Source organism: Rhipicephalus microplus, chromosome 5 (assembly GCF_043290135.1).
Source record: "Rhipicephalus microplus isolate Deutch F79 chromosome 5, USDA_Rmic, whole genome shotgun sequence".
In the NCBI taxonomy this organism is placed as follows: Eukaryota; Metazoa; Arthropoda; class Arachnida; order Ixodida; family Ixodidae; genus Rhipicephalus; species Rhipicephalus microplus.
This window is the reverse complement of record NC_134704.1, coordinates 216,822,724-216,847,168: the sequence shown is the minus strand read 5'-3', so window position 1 is coordinate 216,847,168 and position 24,445 is coordinate 216,822,724. Positions and strand designations below refer to the sequence as shown.

General features: G+C 48.0%; 1 protein-coding gene across 12 annotated transcripts in view; it reads right to left on the bottom strand.

Moving 5' to 3' along the window:
• The window catches only part of LOC119173521 (complement factor B), a 1,265,978-nt gene that overhangs the window by 719,777 nt on the left and 521,756 nt on the right, over positions 1-24,445 (bottom strand). For all 12 annotated transcript variants that reach the window (XM_037424323.2, XM_075896490.1, XM_037424324.2 and 9 more), the window contains one exon: positions 17,371-17,568. In XM_037424323.2, coding sequence (XP_037280220.2) covers positions 17,371-17,568 — 198 coding nt within the window. The remainder of the gene's footprint in view (positions 1-17,370; positions 17,569-24,445) is intronic.

The following is a 24,445-nucleotide window of genomic DNA, read 5'->3' as shown; positions in this document are numbered from 1 at the left end:
GCGAATTTCCCATTTTAATCTACGGAGTACTGTATCCATAAATCTCTCGAATGTCACTGGAGCATTGCACGAACCAAAAGGCATAACGTTATACTCAAAAAGACCATCTGGTGTTACGAAGGCCGTCTTTTCTTCATCTGGGGGATGCATAGGAATTTGCCAATACCCAGTACGCAAGTCACCAAAAGAAAAATAGGAGGCAGAATGCAGACAGTCCACGGCGTCATTTATACGTAGCAAAGGGTAGGCGACTTTTTGTGATGGCGTTTAGTCGACGATAGGCTACGCAGAAGCTCCATGAGTTATCCTTCTTTCTGACTAGAATGACAGGAGCTGCCCACGCACTACACGATAATTGATCGACACCCTTATTTAGCATGTCTTGAACTTGATCAACGATGACTTTCCTTTCGGAAGGCGATGCGCGATAGGGCTTCTGACGTATTGGTGGTGCTTGGCCTGCATAGATGCGGTGTTGCGTACGTTAAGACGGTGGCGCAACGGTAGACCTCTCGTCTTGGACAAATTCAAAGACTGAGGCATAGCCTGCGATCACCTTCTGCAGCAGCGACCGTTCAGTTGAAGGAAGTGACTTGTTGATCATACAATCAATGCTGGCAGAATAGTCGTGGTACGTATTGGCGCGGGGTTTCTTTACATCCACCGACAGTTGAAGTGACCATATGGTAAAAGTACTTTGCTCTTGAAAGCTTGCCAATTTAAGCCCTGCAAGCAGAGATATGGGCTGCGCGGAAACGTTCCCAGTCCACAAATCTGCACAACCATCGACAGTGACCACGATGCAGTCAAGTACAATAACATTTTTTAAGTGCGTTACTGGAGTTTGGCTCGGCTAAACCGTAGTAAGAACCCGCACGAGAACGTGAACACTTTACGCGCACAAACATTGTGGTATGTGGGGCCAAGCGGATGTCTTCAGACACAGAAAACACGTCGACCGAGCTGTCATCAACGGTATCTTTCGTCAATGGAAAGGGCAACACGGGACGAAAAATAATCCCAGCACTGCCCCAATCTAGAGTGGCACCACACTTACGCAAAAAATACATTTCTACAATAACGCCGTGGGTCGCACGTACAAGCACCGTTAGTTAAGCTCTAAACGTTTGATTTCCTACGGAAAATAAAACACAACAAACACCAACTGGGCACAACGTTTCTCCCCATACGCCGCGGAAAGTAGCTGTCTGATTCCAAGCAAACTATACTTTTGTCCGAAGGCGATTTTTAAAAGACATGCCCATTAGGGAAATGGCAGCACCGGTATCAAATAATGCAATAGTACTCATTTTGTGTACAAAAACACTGTCTTTGTTCTGAACCATTACCACACAAGGGGGTCTTGCGGAAGCTGGTTTTGCGGCCTTGCCCCCATCGGTCGCCCCAGTTAGTTTCCCGGTAGTGGCGGCGTCTCCGAGGGGCGACGCGGGAACGGGGATCGCTGTTGGCGTGCGGGTGGTGGGGTAACGCTGTGGTCGGAGCAAGGCGTGTCAGAACGTGCGGCGTGTTGCTGTTAGACAGAGCCCTGATATGGTTGAGACTCGCCAGCAGGCACATAGGACGTGTACACGTTGAATCACGAAGCTCGCTGCTGGCGACGGTAGCAATACCTAGCGATGTGTCCAGGTAGCCCGCAGTTGTAGCAAGTATCGGCGTGGCGTCTAGTCGTCCCCGGTGAAGTAGACCTCGCTGGTGGATAAAAGCCGGAAGATGGTGGCTGAGGAGTAAATCGCCGTGATGCAGGTTGCCTGCGTTCCTGGCTTTCGAGTGGCCGTTCACTCTTTCGTTCGAACCCATCAGTGTAATTCGGGTGAGGCTCAAAGTAGCTCTGACGCATCCGAGTCAGCGGTGGTTCACGGGGCGCTTGGTCGAATGCTCATTGATAGCAGACACCGGAGGTGTCCACAGCTTTCAGTTGAGCAAGTTCTTCCATAACCACTCGTCTTATAATTGAAGAGATGTCGTCCTGCGATGGAAGGTTGACACTTGCAATCGGGAGCACATTGTCAAGACGTCCAAAGTTTGGTAGGATTCTCCTCCTCTTTAGCGTTTCAAACGTTCGGCAGTGTTTTCTTAGGTCGGAAGGTGTGTGGGGGTCTTCCTCAGTAATAAGAAAGTTGTACACGTGTTCCATGATTCTTTTCAGCAGATGACCTTTCTTATATTCGTCAGACATGGTCGGACTCACGATTCCACAAAGCTTCAAGACGGTGTCGATGTAGGTGGTGCATGTTTCACCAGGTAACTGAGCTCTGCGTAAAAGCGTTTGCTCCGCCTGTTTGACTTTAGAAGTCTAGTCACCAAGGCACCTAGCTCATACACAAAAATGTCCCATTACGTCAATTCATTTTCGTAGTTGTCGAACCTAAGAGACGCGGTGCCGACGAGAAAAAACACCACGTTCTCGAGATGCTTAGCACTGCTACAGTGGTTGCTTCGATTCACTCTTTGGTAGCGCTTGAGCCAATCCTCAACATCGTCATCCGGCTGCCTCAAAAAGGTCCTTGGTTGATGTTCCGGCGTGCCGCAGCAAGCTTGTCCTGGTAGGCATGTTGCTCATCAGCAACGAGGTCATTATAGCCTGCTCTGGCATCCTCCATGTCTGGTAGTTGTGGTGGCAAGCCTGCCAAGCTCCTGTTCCGTCACAAAATCAGTTGAGCTGGGTCCTCAAGATCGATCTGCCCGGCACCTTCCACCAAACTGTCACGAGTGATTGTGTTTAATTACAGATGAGGTGAAATGGCGTTGGAAAATAGCAGCGTACTTCTTAGACAGGCACAGTCCGGTTGTTGTTGTTCTCCTATTGTTAGTTGGGCATACCCACTGTGGGGAATTGGCCAAGAATCGAGTGGTTTTAAAATTTACTGTTCAGATTTAGAATGATGGAGGTATAACAGAAAGATTACCGATAGCCTAGGCAAGTGTGGGGCTTAATGTAATGCATACAAATATTTACAAAAATGGATTTATTCTTAGAATAAAGCAATAATCTGATTTCATACGTATATAATTATGTAGACATGTTAGAATAATGAAACTGGTTAATTAGTCAACCTATTTGTTTCATCAATATAGTCCCGGACGGCCGCGCATACTGTCCCAATAGAGAAACCAGAAATGAAAGGTCCAAAACACAAAATGACAGGCAAAGATAAGTCCATACCAATACCACGTAAAGGTATTTCTAATAAAGTTTTTCGTAATGTGTTAAACCGCCTGCAGGTCAAAAAGAAATGGTCTATTGTTTCCAGTTCATCACAGAATGCGCACAGTGGCGAAGGTGCCTGAGCAGACCTGTGTTCATAGAAATTTAGATTAGGTACCCGGCAACGCAGCCTAGTGATAGCTACTTCTTGTTTTCGAGTGCGGCAAAAGTCTCTTCGCCAGGGATAAAATAAATGGCGATATTCTGTAGAGTTTGTGAGTGCTGAACCTTTAAAGACTTGCACAAGCGTACGTCTGCGGGATTGAGCAGTAGTCCCATAAGGGGATGATGGACAGAGTGGTATAATTTGTTCGCTGATGGACGACTTAGCTAAGGAATCGGCTATTTCATTCAGAAACAAACCTTTATGTCCAGGCACCCAAACTAGCCGTACTTTTCTCAAATGCACAGGTACTAGTGCACGGAACGCCCTTGTTACGTGATTATCAGCACCAACAGAAAGTGCTGCACAGAGAGATAGGGAATCTGTTAATATGACAGCTGATGTAAATGCTGTATCTAACTTGCGTAAGGCGAGCACTACTGCCAGAATCTCAGCCACAAAAACGGGTATGAAATCGGCTAGTCGAAGGAAATGAATTCAATTTAAAATCGGGCTAAAAATACCAACCACTGAAATTTCGTCGTATTGCGATGCATCTGTAGCAATAACAACGTACGTTCTAATACGGCGCAGGTGATCTTGTTATAAAGCATCCAAAATATTATGGGGAAATAATTTGGCATTATTAGAAAAAATGTCGTCTAATTGAATTTCCACCGAGGCTGAATTATCACGACTCGGCATGATGTCACATATACGTACGTTTAGAGGCTCCAGTAAATTTTGCACAAATATAATTTGCATCCCGGCTGCGGCGGCTGCATTTCCGATGGAGGCGGAAATGTTGTAGGCCCGTGTGCTCAGATTTGGGTGCACGTTAAAGAACCCCAGGTGGTCAAAATTTCCGGAGTCCTCCACTACGGCGTCTCTCATAATCATATGGTGGTTTTGGGACGTTAAACCCCACACATATATATATATATATACAAATATAATTTGTGGCGTGTGAAATCGCGGCCATCTAGCAGAAAAAAAAATGATTCCGGAGTGCAAATAAAGGCTGTTTCTGAATGTCGTAATGGTGACTCATAATTTCTTAAGAATGTCTGAACAGTCAGAAGGCGAATTCTACAAGAAAGTGGAGGGACCCTCGATTCGAGATACAACACATTGTTGGCAACTGTTTTGGGAAGGCCAAGGCATAAGCGCAAAGCTTCTCTATCCAGAAGAATTAGAGGCCGCAACTTGTAAGCTGGAACTCCAGAGAAAAGTACACAGCCAAATTTCGAAATGGGACTAACATACATGCGATATATCATTAATAATGTGTCTCTTCTCATACCTATGTGGTAGTTTTAGCCTACGTAATATGCCAATGGCCCGCACACCTTTTCCGGTGATATGTTCGATATGAGGTCGCCAGTTATTTCTGTTATTACTGCGTGTTATGTTCGCCAGTTATGAGGTCGCCAGTATAAATTACTCTAAGGTATTTAACAGATTCTACCTAAGGTATATCCTCATGATCGTAAGACAGAGAGATGTTCACAGGGTATTGCAGCGGGAAAACAAGCAGGGCACATTTACTCGGATTAAGTAAAAAGCTGATGCCATCGAGCCAGCTCTCCAATATATTAAGGTAAGTCTGCAGCCGTTCATATAAGGTCTGAATGTTATCTGCCATTGCAAAAAATGCGATATCGTCTGCATAAACATAAGTTGTTATGTCCTGTTTACGTGGAATGGTGCTCATTAGTAAATTAAATAGTACCGGGGAAAGCACCGAGCCGTGCGGTACTCCCCTCGTTTGGGTATGGGTAGATGATGAAAACCCATCTTTAAAACAATAAAATTTCCTGTCTGCGAGAAAATTGTGAATTCACGCTACTATGTATGATGGAAAAATAGGTATTTTATACGATCTATCAAAATACAGTGCTCCACGGTATCATATGCTTTAGCGATGTCTAAGGTACTAAAGCAGCATATTATCACGGAGTCGTGACGTGGCCGAAGACAGGAGACTTCGTGTTGAGATTTAACTGTTTATTTGGGCAAACCTGTGCCCGGTAAACGGAAAGTCCAATTACAGCAGCAGTCTCGCACAGATAGCAGTCTCGGACAGATAGCGGCGAACGGAGCGTCGGCCTTCGATCAACAACTGACAAGCGGCGAAGCGATTCGGCATTTATCCTCTTGCCGTCGAATGTTCTAGCGTTATCGCTGGCGGTGGAGTAGGTTCCAGAACAATCTGTACCGTTCGCACAGTGGGCGTAATCTTATCGAAATGATCTACTACAGTCCGGAACCTTCTCGAAAACTGCAGGCGTGGTTTGCGCAGAGAATCGTGTGGTGTTTTGGGACGATAACAAAAACTTGGGAAATGAAACGTGGCATTGCCCCCTTCTGAAAAAAGGCATCCTCCCGATGATTTAACTAAAGATGAAGGTACCATAATAATGCAAGAAAGTACAATGAATGAATTACGATGCAACAATAATACAAAAAAAACTGTTTCAGTTTGTTAACGCGCATGAAACGGCTTGAGGCGCGTGACATGAACGACTTCAGGTCGCGATCGGCGTCGTTGATAGTTCGTGATGCCGTCGGGGACAACCTCGTAATCAAGTGGGCTGAGACGTGGAACCACCCTGTACGGTCCGAAATAGCGTCGCAGAAGCTTTTCACTTAATCCACGTCAGCGTATCGGCGTCCACACCCAAACACGTTCACCGGGCTGGTATTCCACGAAGCGTCGTCGAAGGTTGTAACGGCGGCTGTCTGTCGTCTGTTGATTCTGGATACGGAGACGCGCAAGTTGTCGGGCTTCTTCGGCGCGTTGAAGGTACTCGCTCACATCGAGGTTTTCTTCGTCAGTGACGTTGGGTAACATGGCATCGAGCGTCGTTGCCGGGCTCCTTCCGTAGACCAATTTGTACGGAGATATCTGCGTCGTCTCCTGCACCGCCGTGTTGTATGCGAAGGTTACATACGGAAGAATGGCGTCCCACGTCTTGTGCTCGACATCGACGTACATTGACAGCATGTCAGCGATCGTCTTGTTAAGCCGCTCGGTGAGGCCGTTGGTCTGTGGGTGGTACGCTGTCGTCCGGCGGTGGTTTGTTTGGCTGTATGCCAAGATCGCTTGAGTTAAGACAGCAGTGAATGGCGTTCCTCTGACGGTGATAAGGACCTCGGGGGCGCCGTCACGTAGGACGATATTTTCGACGAAGAACAAGCTACCTCGAATGCACTGCCTTTGGGAAGGGCTTTTGTCTCGGCGTAGCGGGTGAGGTAGTCGGTGGCTACCGCGATCCACTTGTTTCCGAAAGCCGACGTCGGGAACTGCCCTAGTAGGTCCATACCAATCTGCTGGAAAGGTCGGCAAGGTGGTTCAATTGGCTGCAGAAGTCCCGCTGGCGCTTCGGCGGTGTCTTGCGTCGCTGACAGTCCGGGCATGTCCTCACATAACAAGTGACGTCGGTGGTAAGACATGGTCAGTAGTACCTTTCTTGTATGCTTGCGAGCGTGCGAGAAACACCGAGGTGCCCTGCCGTCGAATCGTCGTGCAGGGCCTGCAGGAGGTCTGGTCGCAGACCTGAAGGCACGGCAAGGAGGTACTTAGCTCGAAGCGGTGAAAAGTTTTTCTTTTGTAGAAAACCGTTTTGTAGAAAGAACGACGCAAGTACGCGCTTGAATACCTTCTGGACTTCTGCGGTTCTGCCTTCGAGGTATTCTATTAGGGCCTTAAGTTCCGGGTCGGCCCGCTGTCGTTCAGCGAAGTCGTCAGTAGTTATCATTCCCAAGAAGTAGTTGTCATCAGGGTCGTCGGGTAGCGGTTGGTCGACAGGCGCACGAGAGAGACAGTCGGCGTCGGAGTGTTATTTCCGGACTTGTAAATGACAGTAATGTCATATTCATGAAGTCTCAGGCTCCATCGTGCGAGGCGACCTGAAGGGTCCTTCGAGGTGGCTAGCCAACACAAGGCGTGGTGGTCGCTCACAACTTTGAAGGGCCTGCCGTAGAGGTAGGCGCGAAATTTTGACGTAGCCCAGATGATGGCGAGGCACACCATTCTGTTGTGGAATACTTTGCTTCTGCTTTGGATAGCGATCGGCTGGCGTAACTAATAACCCTTTCAAGTCCGTCAGCCCTCCGCACAAGAATGGCGCCAAGACCTACGCTGCTTGCGTCAGTATGTATTTCTGTCTCGGCGAATTTGTCAAAATGGGCAATTAACGGAGCCGTCTGGCGATGTTTAAGCTCCCGGAAAGCGTGTTCCTGTGGCGTTTCCCACTTGAATTCTACGTCGGCCTTGGTAAGGTTAGTGAAAGGATCGGCAATGGGGCGAAGTTTTTCACGAACCACCTATAATAGGCGCACATGCCCAGAAATCGGCACAGGGCCTTCTTGTCAGTGGGCGGCGGGAAGTCGGCGATGGCGACTGTTTTCCGTGGATCAGGACGAACTCCAGACTTGCTGATAACGTGCTCCAGACACAAGAGCTCCGCATACGCAAATCTGCACTTTTCTGGCTTCAGTGTGAGTCCGGACGTCTTGATGGCTTGAAGTACAGTTTCAAGGCACCGAAGATGCTCGTCGAAACTCGAGGAAAACATGACGACGTCGTCCAAGTACACAAGGCAAGTCTGCCACTTCAATCCTCCCAGTACTGTATCCATAACGCGTTGAATAGTTGCAGGCGCTGAGCGAAGGCCGAAGGGCATCACCTTAAACTCGAAGAGGCCGCCCGGTGTTAAAAAGGCCGTCTTCTCTCGATCTCTTTCGTCGACTTCGATTTGCCAATTGCCAGTCTTGAGGTCCATTGACGAAAAGTACTTGGCGTTATGAAGCCGATCAAGTGCGTCGTCTATTCGTGGGAGAGGATACACGTCCTTTCTCGTGATTTTGTTCAGGAGGCGATAATCGACGCAGAAACGTAGGGTCCCATCCTTTTTCTTCACTAACACCACGGGGAATGCCCATGGGCTCTTGGACGGCTGGATAATGTCATCCCGCAGCATTTCATCAACTTGTCTCTTAATGGCCTCACGTTCTCGCGTCGAAACTGTGTACGGACTCTGACGGAGTGGTCTGGCATTTTCTTCGGTTATGATGCGATGTTTCGTGATTGGGGTGTGTCGAATTTTCGATGGCGACGAAAAGAAATCTTCGTATTGCAGGAGCAAGGCCTTGAGCTGTTTTTGCTATCGTTCGGATGTCTGGGATTGACGTCGAAAGCTATGGGAGGGGCTTCGTTCCTGTGAGCAGGTTCCGCAGAATCAGCGAGGGCGAAAGCACTGGTGGCTTCGACTATTTCTTCGAAGTATGCGACCGTTATTCCTTTGTTCACATGTTTGTACTCATTGATGAAATTCGTGAGCACAACCATCACTTTGCCTCCCCGCAGCTCTGCAATTCCTCTTGCGACGCAAATATTTCCGGTGACCAACAAATGCTGACTGCCTTCAATGGCGCCTTCCAAGTCAGGTGATCTAGGAGCGCCGACTGAAATAATGACGCTTGAGCGAGGCGGAATGGTGACTTGTTCTTCCAGCACATTCAAGGCATGGTGTCCTGACGGCGTGCGCGGCGGTAGTGCTTCTTCTGTGAATAACGTTATCGACTTTGTTTTTAGGTTGATGACAGCACCATGGAGGCATAAGAAGTCCATTCCAAGGATGACATCTCTCGAGCAACGCCCTAGGACTATGAAGTCTGTAGGATAAATACGGCCGTTAATGGTGACTCTCGCTGTGCAGATTCCTGCAGGCGTTACGAGATGACCTCCAGCTGTGCGGATTTCAGGGCCTTTCGAAGCTGTCCTAACTTTCTTTAACTTCGCGGCGAACGACCCACTGATGACAGAATAGTCGGCTCCAGTATCGACGAGAGCGGTGACACTGTGGCCGTCGATAAGAACGTCGACGTCGCGAGTTCACCGCCTCGCATTACAGTTAGGGCATGGCGTCGGGTCACGGCTGCGTCGGCTTGTTCCGCTGCTTTCATGTTGCGTCGTCAGGCCACCTTCGGTAAGCGAGCTTTCGCCGTCAGGGCTTTGCCTGGTTGGCATTGTGTTCGGAAAGCTCCGTCACGGCGTCGTCGTCGGAGGAGGATCTTCGGTAGTTCGTCGCACAGCAACCGCACCTCCACCGGTTGCTGCCCTTAGTTTCCCGGATACGGGATAGGAGACCGGCCCCGCGTTGGGCCGCAGTACTACTTTCTAGCCTACTTTCTAAGTGACATGCGGCGGCTGGGCGACAGCGAACGGGAAGGACTTCGTGGTGTCCATTGAGTTCCTGTCATGTAGTCGGCGATGTAGCGTGGCCATTCTCCTGGCTGCGGATGCGGTGCAGTGACGGCGAAGCCACGCAGTCCCATCTGTTGGTACTGGCAACGGCGATAAGTGTGCCCGGCCTCGCCGCACTGGTAGCACAGTGGGCGGTGGTCAGGGGTGCGCCAAACGTCGGTTTTCCTCGGCGCACTGCGCTGGCCCGCTGGCAACGGTAGCTCGTCGGTGGGGGTGGTGGCGGCGGTGGTGTCTGGCGACGGAAGTGCTACGGGGTGGCGTTTTGGCGTGTACGGGGAGGAGCGTTGTGGCGCACTGCAGTGGCGTAGATCATAGTTTCTGGCTGGGGCAGCGGTGTTTGGGAAATTCAAAGCGATTGCCGAACTTCTTCTCACACAATGTCGGCGATCGAATCCACTTGAGGCTGCGCCGAAGGCAACAGCTTGCGCAGCCATTCCCGCACGATCACTCGGATCGTTTCACGTAGGTCTTCGGAGTCACTGGCTTGAGCAGCAGCGCATTCTGGAGTCAGGCGACAATTATACTATCTGGTACGCATGTCCAGGGTTTTTTCGATGGTGGTCGTCTCGGATACAAATTCTTGGACGGTGTTCGGTCGATTTCTCATTAGTCCCACGAAGAGCTCCTGTTTGACCCCTCGCATGAAGAAACGAACTTTCTTCTCCTCAGGCATGTCTGGGTCAGCGTGACGAAATAGGCGGGTTATCTCCTCTGTGAAAATTCCAACCTTTTCATTTGGTAGCTGAACCCGGGTCTCTAGTAGAGCAGCGGCCCTCTCTTTGCGAGCGATGCTGGCGAGCGTTTGCATGAATGCGCAGCAGAAGACTGTCCACGTTCGGAGCGTGGACTCCCGATTCTCTAGCCAGGTCCTTGCGGTGTCTTTCAGGTAGAAGTACACACGACGGAGCTTTTTTTCGTTGTCCCAGTGGTTGAGGGCGGCCACACGGTCGTATGTTTCTAGCCAGGTTTCCAGGTCTTCAAACGATGACCAATGAAACTTTGGTGGTTCCCTGGGTTGATGAATGACGATCGCGGGCTGGGACGCTCTGGTTGTCATTGTCGCTGCAGAAGAGGTCATGTCCTTGGCCTTCCGCGCCTTCTCTTGTAGAAGCCCGTACTACGGTGGGAGACCTTGCTGTCGGCGGCCATTTCGCTGCTCTTGGTTGGCGTCGGTGTCTTCTCCGCGACGTGGGCTGGGTTCACGTCTTGACGGGGGTGTCTGGTACATGAACGAAGCAGCACCCCCACCAGATGTCACGGGGTCGTGACATGGCCGAAGACAGGAGACTTCATGTTGGGTTTTAACTGTTTATTTGGGTGAACCTGTGCCCAGTAAACGGAAAGTCCAATTAGAGCAGCAACCTCGCACAGATAGCAGTCTCGGACTGATAGCGGCGAACGGAGCGTCGGCCTTCGTTCAACAACTGACAAGCGGCGAAGCGCGTCGGCATTTATACTCTTGCCATCGAATGTTCTAGCGTTATCGCCGGCAGTGGCGTAGGTTCCAGAACAATCTGTACCGTTCGCACAGTGGGCGTGATCTTATCGAAATGATCTACTACAGTCTGGAACCTTCTCGAAAACTGCAGGCGCGGTTTGCGCTGAGAATCGTGTGGCGTTTTGGGACGATAACAAAAACCTGGGAAATGGAACGTGGCAATATTTTTTTATGTAGTCCGGCTAATTGAAGCCTACTTTCTAAGTCAACGTGGTCATTCCAAATTGAACAACCAGTCCTGAACCCAATTTGACAGGGACTTAGAATTGACCTCATCGTAATAAGTCATTGATGATTCTCTCAACCAATTTCACTAAGTTTGATGTCAGTGCGATCGGCATTATGTTAGCCAATGTGTATGCATATTTTCATTTTTAGCAACAATACAATTTTGGCAAGTTTCCGTTCGGGGGGTATCCATGCGTTGCCAAAAGAATAATTCACTAGTTCTAGAAAAAGATGAGGCGATTCCTGGAGTAAACATTTAAACATAGAGTTCGTAATCCCATCTGGTCCGGGAGCTGTCCTTGGTAAGCATAATACTGTCTGATTCAATTCAGCTAAAAAAACTTCTGGAAATTCATGCAAGTTTACCAGAACGGACTGAATAGCCAAAAAAATAGCAGTGAAGCGGCGTTCTAAACCTTGCGCTAAATTTTCTAGAGAGGTGTTCATTTCTACCGGCGTCAAGACACATGACTGCAACGTTAAAGGTGCTGGCAGTACTTTTCTCGTTCGAAGATGAGCGAACAAAGCACGCTTATTTTTTATTTAAAAAGATAATCAAAATGTCTACTGCCGTATTCTTCTTTCGCGCGGCTCAATGTACGCTTAAGTACGCCAGCAAGGAATTGATAGTCCTTTCAGTTTGTTGGGCTCTGATTAAGAAGAAGTGTTTTCCAAGCGGATTTTCGTCTTCTATAATCGCGCGTACACTCATCGTTCCACCAATGAGAGGAGAATCGTTTATTGGATGGAATAGAAAATTCCAAATTTTTTCTAGATCCCTTCAACATTGAATCAATCGTAGATGCAATCTCCTTAGTACTGGCATTTCCAAGCTTGGAAATGGCATAACGCAGGCAGGCTTGAAATTTTCCATGGTTGATGTATGTGCGTTTTGGCTGGTCTAAAGTTATTGTTGGACAAGTAATGTCACAAACTACAGGAAGATGGTCACTGTTAGTTGCCGAATCCAGAACAGCCCATGACAAAACCTTGATTGCATTGGAGCAAAACGTTAAATCCAATACTGAGCTAGTTTGACCTCGGACAATAGTTACAAGACCTTTATTCAGACCAGAGAGATTGTGATCAATTGTCCATTCCCACAGTCGCCTACCACAAGATTCTGTCCTTATACCCCCAAACAAATGGTGTGAAATTAAGTCTCCTGTCAGTACAATTTCCTTTCTACATGCTGCCAAAACGCTGTCAAGATAACGTGTGCTTTGCACACTGGAGGGGAAGTAACAATTTACAATTTAAAAAGGGTGGTATCTGGGGAGACAAAAATCTAATGCTAATAATTCCCAATCCAATTCTAACATTCTAAAAGAAAGTTTCGCCCTATGGCATAATTTACTTGATACAAGGATCATTAAACCACCACCACGTGATGAGCGATCTAATCGAAAAGAACGAAAACCTGCAAGTAGGAAATTTTTATCTGGTGTGAGCCAAGTTTCTTGAAGAATTATAATATCAAGATTAAAATTATTGCAAAAGTAATTTAAGTCGGTTGAGGCTGAGAATATAGAACGGCAGTTCCACTGTAGTACCCTCAACTGACCTATGGTGTTGAGCGCACTGCAGAGGCGCATGTCGCGCCCTTGTTAGCACCTTCACGCGAAATAGCTGATTCATTCCGTTTAGATTTGGACTTGCGATCAGTGAAGATAGGGGATCTGGTACGTTTATTAGTTCGTATATTGAGTTCTATATCTGTAGCAGTACTTGTGCTCGGCTGAGGCGAATGTCGGCCCAAGTGCACCTGTGTTCCTGACTGCTTCGCCTTGCCTGCAGATGCAGAAAGGTCGTCCAACACTACATTGCGTAACTGTGTGGCCTCGCTGGTAATGTGTAATACTGCAGGTTCTGTACTAGTCTGTACTATTTATCCAATCTGACTTGAAAGAATTTGCACTAAACAGTCGGAAAGGTTAGATATGAGTTTATCTATTGCCTTACTCACTGCCTTTTCCACAGCAGTTTCAATAGCCTGCGATAGGTTTGAGTCCATACTGGAAGTGCAGCGTGCTGTAATACCAGAGTATCCAAAAGCCCTGTCTCTAACTATGTCAATGGCTTTCCTTCGAGAAAAACGGCGGCGGTCAATAACTTCTAGGATTTGAACCTCCCGGGAACGAGCGGAACAGTCAGAGTTGTGTGCGCAGTGACTGCCCCCACAGAGACAACACTTTTCCGCTGTTGTAGTACACTTGCTTGAAGGATGACTCTCTCCGCTAGTGCTACAACGAACGTGAGATTTACAACCTCCAGCACTGTGGCCGAATCTCCAGCAGTTCTTGCATTGAATCGGACGAGAAGCGAGGGGTTCCACTCGGAAGATTAGCGGCCATAATTTTATTTCTGACGGGCATTTCGTGCCTACAAATGTCGCGATGACAGATTCGGTTAGTACCCTCTCGTTGTCGACTAGGCGATTACACCGGTAAATTGAAATTACGCCTGCTCCAAAGAGCCTGTCTAGGGTCTCAGCTGGACTCAGCTTGGTATCGACTCCCCGTACAAGGCCTTTGGTACATGCAAGATGAGGCGAAATAAAAGCACTCGTCATCAACTGTGCGGTTCACCCAACCACACAGTTGATGATGATGATGATGATGACCTCTTATGGAGGGCGCTCACCCACAGAGGGGGATGCGCCAAGAACCGGGAGCAGGATACTTAAATGGAACTAAAATGAAAGTGAAGCCAATCTGAAAAAGTAGTTTAAAAATAATACTACAAAAAAAAACAAAAATGTTTGCTGAGCAAGCGGTCAAACCAACTGTTGTTTTTGATAGACATAACTACGAAATATAAAATAAAGATCTGAAAAGGTTAAGGTTTACTAGCACGGTAATCTTTTAGTTGCGTTGATGCAATCAAACACAGTGGAGCATACATCCCTGTGACAGTAACCAAATGAAGTTGCGCCAAGTGATAAAGTTACTGGTAGATTTACTTGTATGTCTAGCTTTTGTAATGGGGCCACTAAAAATCTTTTTCTCTGATAAGACTAACGATGGCAGAATAAAAAGAAATGTTCAATTGTTTCAATTTTGTTGCACCAAATGCATAGAGGTGACGCCTTGAGTCGAGCTTTGTTAAGGTAATAATTTAGTTGTGGAACTGCACAGCGCAATCTGGTATAAGTGACCTCTAACTGGCGAGATACACACCACTGTTTATTCCAGCAGTAGCTCAAATGCTCGAAATCTTTGAATTTATGTAAATTACCGTTTCCCCGTTGCAGGCAAGCATTTCGGAACCTTAGCGCTGTCACGTAAGCCGTATCTGGCAAAACTGGAATGGTGGGCCCACCCAGGGATACTGCTGCTAGAGAGTCTGCCATTTCGTTCAAATATAATCCTTGGTGGCCCGGTACCCATAGCAAATGCAGTTTTTTTACGTTTTTCGGTACTAAATGCCGAAACCTATTCATCAGCTCTGCATTTACTGCCGCAGAAAGTGCATTACAAACTGAAAACGAATCTGTAATGATAACTGCTAATGATTCGCTTGAGGGCAACTTGCGTAGGGCAAGAACAATGGCCAATATTTCTGCAATGAATACTGGGGTGTAGTCTGGGAGTCGAATCGAAAAGGACCAGTCCAAAAAAGAGTTCCAGCGCCGCTCCACTACTCTTCTTCTTCGTCCGAGCCCCGTACGCTCGCGCATCTTCGTTGCCTTAAATATAAACCATTGTTTTTGTTATAATGAATATTCGTATGTATAAAAGAAGTTATAAAATACAATGATAACCTCGCTACTTTCACCGTCGGGCTGTTTGCGTCTGCGTCCGCTTGGGGGATGCGGTAGCACATGCACAGTAGGGTTCCCCGACGCAACCACGAGAGGGGCGCACGCATTAAGGAACCCTAATGCACAGCAACGGCTGTGTCCGTCGCGTTGTTTACTTCCAGGTACACTTGCACGTGTTTAGGTGAGTTGTTCTCTAGTCATTTAAGATAGTATGTGCCACGGGTGCCGCTTCCACGAAGACAACGTGGTCTGAAGCTGAGACACAGGCTCAAAAATAACAAATATGCGTTGTACTACAAATCCGTGAATCGCCACTGCCATCATTTCCAAATTACACTTCACTTTCTCGTGTAGCTGCTAACCGCCAAATTGACGCTTTGTGAACGTAACTACTCGCTCGAAGTGCACATAAGTTGCCACATGTGACAGGGGTATTATTCTCGAGGAGCATGTCACACTTACGCTCCCTCATGCGTTAACGTTTTTTTTTCCTTTGGTAAGTCATTTTGGTTCTATGTAATGTATGATATCCTTGAGGAAGATAAAAAGGAAAGTATAACTTTTCTTTCGTATTTCACTTGGCACATTGATTGTAGATAGTATGGAGCACCTCGATGCTGCCAATACGCTCGAGCTCGATTACACAAGAATAATGGTTAAAGTGACGGAAGGTGCAGTCATCGCCACAGCGCACACTAGTCGGCTAACCTCTACTGTACTTCACTGGTACGCTCCGAACGGCGTTGTTCTTCGAATTTGAGGTTGCGAAAACTATTCATATGTATATTTTTTCAATACTCATGTTTTGATGGTTTTCATTGAACAAGTAACACTATCACGCACTACGTAACGTCAAAAAGTAAAAAATAAAGGTTCCAAAAGGGTTTCACACTCACCGCAATGGCTACTGGCGACGCTGAGGGAAGCTCCTACGTTTAAATGCGCATGTATACACCATAAAAGGGACGGAATGATGACCACCGTCATAGCTCACTGTAGGAGCATCATGCGCATACTTATAAGGTCACAGGTTCACTTTTCGCCAGTGACAAGTTATGTTTTCGTCAACTCTGCTTTCTCCACTTTGAGACCACAATTCCTTCTGGAACAACTCCTGTACTTTCCTTGGCATCATTATCTGTTAGGTCTAATTCATTTTGCCTCTAACAGAGAAAAACATCCCTTAAGTTTGCACTTTGTTTCTCTATATACGGCCATGTCATACACATTTATACTGTACTGCATAGTTTCGCCTGTGTGACACCAATCGATGGCTGGAATGACAGGTGATGAGAGCAGGAGCCCCTAAAATGCACCGATGTTTAGGAACAAACAGTTTGGTGCTCTACGGATAAAAGGAAGCGAACTATGGCGTTCGAATGACACGTATAAGGATCGATAAGCTATGCGCTAACAATATGTAAGCAGGGTGGCTGAAGCGTTCCTTAGCGCTCACGGTAAATCCAAGGCACACATAAATAATGGTGGAGACGTTCAGTCGACTTGTGTCAAGCCCTTACGTATATATGTTTCACGCTTTATTTTTTCGCACTTTTTTCATAATTTAGGATGCATGCCTTCGGGATGCTAGTTACACTCCGCACTTCCCCGGTGCATTCAAAGTCACGTGCATGTATACCCACAAACGACTCACATGCCAATGTACTAGCGACAGCTAAATTTGCACACTTGCTCGTCATAAACTCGGCAGCAGGCTATCTTCGTAAGACTATGAGATTATATATGAAAGTGGTGCAGCTGCTCTTGTAAAATTTTGGAAAGTGGGGAAGGCTTTAATCAACCATGTAGTGATCAGACGCCTGAGATGCGATTCCTCTCGTGAGTATCTATGTGAGAAAGCCCTGCCTAAGCAGCCATTCTACTGCAGAATACAAAGACAGCCACGGCAAGCCTTGTCACTTGGAAATGGTGCCTTATTGTCACCAAAGGGATGTTGCGCAATCTGATAAGTGCCGATCATCTTCGTCCTCGTGCAATAATTCGCCCTGGTGCTTCCCACCACAAAAAGTGTGCATTTACTTTTGTACATGCGCAGTGGGACATACTAATAATGCACCTACAATGCCTCCAAAAAAGATAGCTCTAGACGATAGACGGTGGTGAGTTTAAGTGGTTTAGAAGCAACATGATTATTCTGGTGCTTCGATCGGTAGTTCACTACTTCGGCGCTTCTTTTGCGGTTATGCGTATTTCTAACCAGGACATCTAGAAAACTGCTGCAATATTTGCGCAGACAAGGGAAAAATAATTCGTCACTTACCGACACAGAGAGGTAGACGTGCTGACCACTCTCGATTTTCTTCGCAGCGAATGGTGTCGTTCCCCCACATGTAGTATCCACGGTTGCACTCAAACTTAACAAGGCTGCCCACAGAGTACGAAGGGCTGCTGTATCGGGCACCATTGTCGGGAATGCCCGGTTCCTCGCATCCATTACGACGCTGTGATGCCAACAGTGCTGCGTACAAAGAAATTCTCAATAATAGGACCAAAGTACGTGCTGCGTTCCACGTAGCCAAATAAATCAGCGAACAAACGAATATACGACAAGAGTATCTTTCAACCGATCATAAAAAATGCAAGGAAAATACAATAAGGATAAACAGGCATTCGTGATAAGCGGAGTAGTATGCGTAGCGCCGTACTTGAAATGATAGGTCACGGGAACGATCAAGCTAGACTGTCTCATTAGTAAAATATTCAAACTAGCGATAGAACTACCGATTATCACAAACACTTACACACTGCTACAACTATGCCTGCACAATACCATAGATGAGCTCATTGAGTCGCAACGTATTCCGCATTATGAACGTCTCTGTGAGGGCCGTTCCACGTGCTATCCGCACAGCCGCAACGCACGTGCCGAACACCTGCCGCACGCAAGCGTGGACAAGTAAGCCACTTGGGAACGCTCTTTCAGCCTCCGCTTGAGTGCGGCAGGTGTGCCGGCACGTGCGTTGCAGCTATGTGGGTAGCACGTGGAACGGCGCTATAAGACACGAGGAGGAAAACATAACTTACAGTGACTAAGCATAAGCTATCACACACAGCACGACGTCGAGGTAGACAACCCAAGAGAGACAATGGAAACAATTATGATATCCCCTTTGCCCAAAAACATGTATCCCAAACAGAATAAGGCCAGACGGGAGACCAGAGCAGAAGAAATGCAGAAAACGTTCGGTAACGACACGGACGCAGTTTTTGTTGACGCTGCTTGCTACGAGCACAGACTGGGGTTTACAGTAGCGGTAATTGACAGCGACAAACGCTGTTCGACATGCGAAATGATACGCAACACAAGTAACGAGACAGCGGAAGAGGTAGCCATAGCACTCGCACTATAGCTGAGATAAACGCAACCGTAATAGCCAGTGACTCTCAAACGGTAGTGAGAAATGACCGCATCTACCAGGAAGCACTGAAATTCTAGTTGGAGGGTGTCAAGCAAGGAACAGAAATACATACATTATATGGACACCTATTCACGCATTCGTGGGGGACAGCAACAATGGGGCTGCACATGACGCAGCTCGAGGGTTCACCGACCGAGCGGCCCATTTCAAGTGCAGCCGCAGTATCCTTCGGTGATGACGGCGTAGTAGACGAGTGGGAGCGGAATGACAGAATATCCCCATACAATGACATTCCCGAACATTATAGATTACGCAGGGGCATATTCCAGCCCCCTCACCCAAAATTAACAAAAAAAAAACAGTCTGTGGAATGACAGCAGTTATAAACTTTGACGTATCCGAATTCTGCGCTCTCACACATTCTACATCCAGATATCTACATAACAAATAGGTGCAAGTGTCTTGACTCCAGAGCCACTTTGCAGCTTATGTTCTGTGAATGCTGTGAAATTATTGTTCATAACGAGGATGCGGCCTCTAGTAACAGCTTTTTGACGCACTGAGAAGCCGTAATGTTCTGCCCCATCCTTGAAAATCAGATGTGAGCGTCCAACGGGCCGAGAAAGTCGCCAGGATTCAAGCACTTTTGAACGCAACGTAGGTGGGGCCATTGGTCCAACCAACCAGCTCTCCAGACTTTGAATAATGTTCTTTCCTCCTCGTTCTCCCCGAAGGGAGTTGTTAGGAAATGCAAATGCAATGCGTAGAGTCCATGATCTCCATAACGGCGTTACGCAAGCGAGAACCGAGCATTAAGAAAATAATCATTTATTTCTTTTACACTATACAGCCGCTAGCACCGCTTGCCGTGCGTACCCTTTTTCTGTAGCTCTAGTAGGTAGCATACATAGTTAAAAATACTGTCACGGGTGAATGGGTATGAGCCATCAACTGTTGCGTGAAATCGCTTGAAAGTGGAGAAATAATAGAACATTGCTTCCTGGTCTGGGTGTGGGCAAAACGTCGATTCCTAGCTGTCTCTATTATTTCGTTCATGGCACTGGTGGAGGTGTTGGGTAAATGCGCATCGGTTCCAGATCTTCAGCCGACACACCGAGCTATTTGGAGAAAGCTACAGCTCCCAAGGCAAGAAGCAGTCGCCACCTGCGAGGACCATCTTCCGAAAACGGTCCTCTCTCTTGAGACGAGATAACAACCTCGACTACCAACCAGGCAAGTCAAACCAACGACGCCTATTTTTTTCTCCCGCTTGTTTTTCATGCGCCGCAAACACCACGATCATTACATGGAGACATTTATGAGGATATTGATGACTGGCTTGACTACTTCGATAGAGTTGCCTACAACGTGAATGGGATGAAGCTCGCAAGCTACGGAGAGTTTGCTTTGCGTTGAAAGACTCTGCCAAAACGTGGTAAGAGAATCAAGAGGGTTCCTTTGCGAGGTGGCAAGAGTCCAGCAGACAGTTTTGCGATGCGTACCGCAGCGCCGAAATGAAAGAGAGAGCAGAGCAAGCCAGCTCGTCTCGGAACCAATGGCCTAACGAGAGAGTTTTGATGTTTGTCGAGAACATGCTTCGAATCTTCAAGCGTGCTGACCCTGCAATGTTCGAGGAAAAGAAGATGTGGCATTTAATGCTTTGGGTAAAATTGCGGCTCTTCGTCGGAGCTGTGCGCATTCCGCTGACGACTGTGGCTGAGTTCATAAATAAGGCAACCACAATGGGGCGTACTCTCCAGCATGGGTCATCACAGTATGAACGCCACAACATCACCGCTGTTGCATGCTCCATCAGGGCTGACAGCGAGAGGCATGCCCTCACAGAGTTCATAAGGAGCGTTGTGCAGGACGAGCTGCGCCAACTCCAAGCAGCAGGACCCCAATCACCCGTAAATGCTCAAACAGACTTAATCCAAAATAAGAGCCGACAGGTGGTCACCCCACTCACACCAACAAGGCCTGAGGCCCCTGTCCTGACTTATGCAGCGGCCCTGCGATCTCCTGCATCACATGCCCCCGATCCCACTATGCGGACAATGGATCAGGCTAGCCATCGATTCCAGGGCACCTCTTCAACTCCGCCACCCGCCTCTAGGTATCCGAGTGTACCCACTTATCATCCGTCTGGATAGCGACAGAACGCCACAAAGGCCGGCGTGTGGCTTACGTCAGATAACCGTCCACTCTGCTACCGTTTTGGCGAAGCGGGTTGCCGCAATTGCCAGTGCCGTCAACTTAGTCTCCAAGGCTTCCACCCTGATGCTCGGTGCCCACGTTACGGTGAGCATCCCTGCGACATCGAAGCGTACCTTATGGACCAGCAAGCTCCTCGCCTTAGTCAACGCCACCAATCACGATCACCATCACCTCGCCGCTCCACGTCACCTAGCTCCACGTCATCTTATGCTCCTTTCAGAGGCTAGTCACCGAGTCCCCAGAGGGGAAACTAGAAACCGCGGCTCCTGTGGGTGAAGCCGCGTCCCAACGAACTGTCAAATAGCCTCCCTTGACGCAAAGACCCGACGAAGACCGTTCTGATTTTTCAGCTGTTTCCGAAAGTCATAGGACTGTTTTCGCCGGCATCACCGTACACATCGATAATCACGTCATCACTGCCCTCGTCGACACCGCCGCCGATTATTCGGGTATGAGGAGCGCCCTGGCATCCAAATTGAGAAACGTAACTACCCCTTGACAAGAACCCCCGTTGCGCATGGCAGGGGCCACCTCGTCACGCCTACTGGAATGTGCACAACCCGTGTTCGAGTCCGTGCTTCGGCGTTCACAGAGTCTTTCCTCGTATTAACTGTGTGCTACTGTCCATACATTCTGGGACTAGACTTTCTTCGTGAACATGGCGCAACTATTGGCCTACGAGAATTGCAGGTGTCGTTCAAGGACCCGTTTTATCCTGAACCTGAAAACACCCACTTATCGAAGGCTACCCTACGTGTATCCTCCTAATCGGTTACTCTGCCTCCCCGCAGCCGTCTCTTTATCAGCGTTGAATGTAACAAAGACGTCCCCGATGGTGGACTTGCGGAAGGAAATTTGTCCTACTTTTTGCACAACAAGTCTGTATTGCCCGAGGTATCGTGCAGCCCAATAAGGAGCAGGCTTTCCTATTAGTCATGAGTTTCAGTGAGGAGTATCGCCATCTTACCAAACACACTGCGATCGCATACCTTGGGGATATTGCAGACGTCTCTGGTCTCTCAACATTATCTGCCTTTTCGTCATGCAACCATTTCGCCATGATATTTGCAAGCACTCTCGACGCAATCCAGGGTCTACCTTCCACACAACAGGAACGTCTTTTGAAGCTACTCGACTCATTTCGGGACTGCTTCGCTGCGACTTCGAAAGTGAACCAAACCCCGCTTGCCAAGCATCGTATCGTCACCGAGCCTACCGAGGGACCCATTCGACAACACGCCTACAAAGTCTCGCAAAAAGAACAAGACGCCATACGCCAACAAGTCTAGCAGATGATCAAGGACGATGTCATCCAGCCATTGACCAGTCCCTGGGCGTCCCCTGCTGTGTTAGTAAAGATGATGCCCTGCGATTTCGCGTCGATTACCGAAAGTTCAATAGGATTACGGAGAAAGACATGCATCCGTTACCACTAATAGATGACTAGTTAGAACGCATTGGCAACGCTCGTTACGTTTCTTTCATGGATCTACGCAGCGGCTATTGGCAAATTTCTGCTGATAAGTGCGACCACGAAAAGACCGACTTCATTACTTCTGACGGACTCTATGAGTTCAAGGTCCTTTCTTTCGGCTTATGCTCGGCGCCAGATACTTTTCAAAGAATGATGAACGCGGTTCTTTAAGGTCTAAAATTGCAATCGTGTCTTGTCTACCTTGACGATGTGGTCGTCTTCTAGGAGACGTTTGAGCAGCACGTCCAGTGCCTACAGACAGTTCTTCAGGCGAATCCAACAGCTGGACGTCCTCTCAAACCTGAGAAATGCCACTTTGCTTTCGAGGAACTGAAGTTTCTCGGTCACGTTGTCAGCCACGCCGGTATACACCCAGATCTAGAAAAAACGAAAACTGTTTCCGCATTTCCTGTCCCAAGGAACAAGCCTGATCTGCGCCGATTTCTGGGACTGTGCTCTTATTACAGACGCTTCGTCAAAGGCTTTTCTGAAATCACTGGACCAATAACTTAAGTAAAAAAGGCGTACCATTTGTTTGGGGTCAGGATCAGCATTACGCCTTTGACACGCTACGAAACCATCTCCAAGCTCCACCTGTACTCGGTCACTTTGACAACGCTGCCATAGTGCTACACACGGATGCCAGTAACGTCGGACTCGAAGCTGTATCGGTTCAATGGCAAAATGGCGTAGAGTGCGTGATTACCTATGCAAGTCGAACACTATCATCCACAGAGAAAAACTACTCTCCAGCAGAAAAAAGTGCTTAGCCGTTGTTTGGGCTATAACAAATTTTTGGCCTTATTTGTATGGTTGACCATTCAGGGTAGTTAGTGACCATGATTCTTTATGCTGGCTAACCAACCCCAAAGATCCTTCTGGTCGTCTTGCACGGTGAAGCCTTCGGCTGCAAGAATTTGACGTTACACTCATTCACAAGTAAGGGCGAACACACCGATGCTGGCTGTCTCTCACGTGCGCCAATCGAAACTACGAACGCGGACGTTGAAGAGGATGATACATTCCTTTCCTCTGTATCAGCAAGTGATTTGGCTCAACACCGCGACGACATGGAGCCCGCTCATTGATTACCTCGAAGGCCGCAAAAGCAGTCTCCCTCGAAACTTCGCACGATCGCTGGCGCCGTGGCCTAGTTCTGCATCCGACATGGAGTCCTCTATAGGAAAAATTTCGACCACATCCAGGCTACTTACCTTCTGCTTGCATCGACATCGCTTCGTGACGATATTTTACATGCTTGTCACGACAAACCATCATCCGGACACCGTTACTACACGCGCACCTTGGAAAGAATTCGCTGCTCCTACTACTGGCCATGCCATCGCGAAGACAGTCAAGCAGTACGTCCGCATATGCCGCGAGTGCCAACATCGTAAGGCTCCACCTGTCCGACCAGCAGGACTACTACAGCCTATCTCCACACAGAAGACACCATTCCATCCACTTGGCATTGACTTGTTCGGATTGTTTCCCACGTCTTAGTCTTGAAATTGGTGGATTGTGGCTGCCAGCGAATATTTAAGACGTTACAGCGAAACAAAGGCCCTGCCCAAAGCTGCTGCAGCCGAAATTGCCCAGTTTTTCGCCACCAGCATCGTACTTACTCACGGAGTGCCAGCTGTGATAATCACTGATTGTGGGACAGCTTTCACCGCAGAGATGGTTAAAGAAGTGCTTAGACTAAGTGGTACAGAACATCGGAAAACCACTAGTTATCACCCCCAAACAAACGGACTCACTGAACGGTTGAACACGACCATTGCAGATATGCTCTCAATGTGGCCGTTGATAACGAGAACTGGGACGATACACTCCCCTACGTAACTTTTACTTACAATACAGCAGCCCAAGAGAGTAGAGGTTTCACCCCATTTCGCTAAGTTCATGGTCGAGAGGTCACTACAATGCTCGACGCAATACTCCTTCCCAGCAACCGGGGCATGTTCAACGTGGACGCTGCCTTGTTCGCTAAATGTGCCGAGGAGGCCCGTCAACTCGCCTGACGCCGTATTCAGGCTCGCCATACTGCCGTCGCACGCCGCTACAACCTTACACACCGAGAGGTTACCTTCCGACCAGGCCATGAAGTTTGGGTATGGACCCCCATCTGACAGCGCGGTCACACTGAAAAGTTGTTGCGGCGCTACTTTGGCCCGTACAAAGCTCTACACCAACTCAGCGACGTCACATACAAAGTTCTTCCTGAGGGCACCTCAAGATGTTCTCGTCGGTTTGCACAAAGTGATGTGGTGCATGTGTCAAGA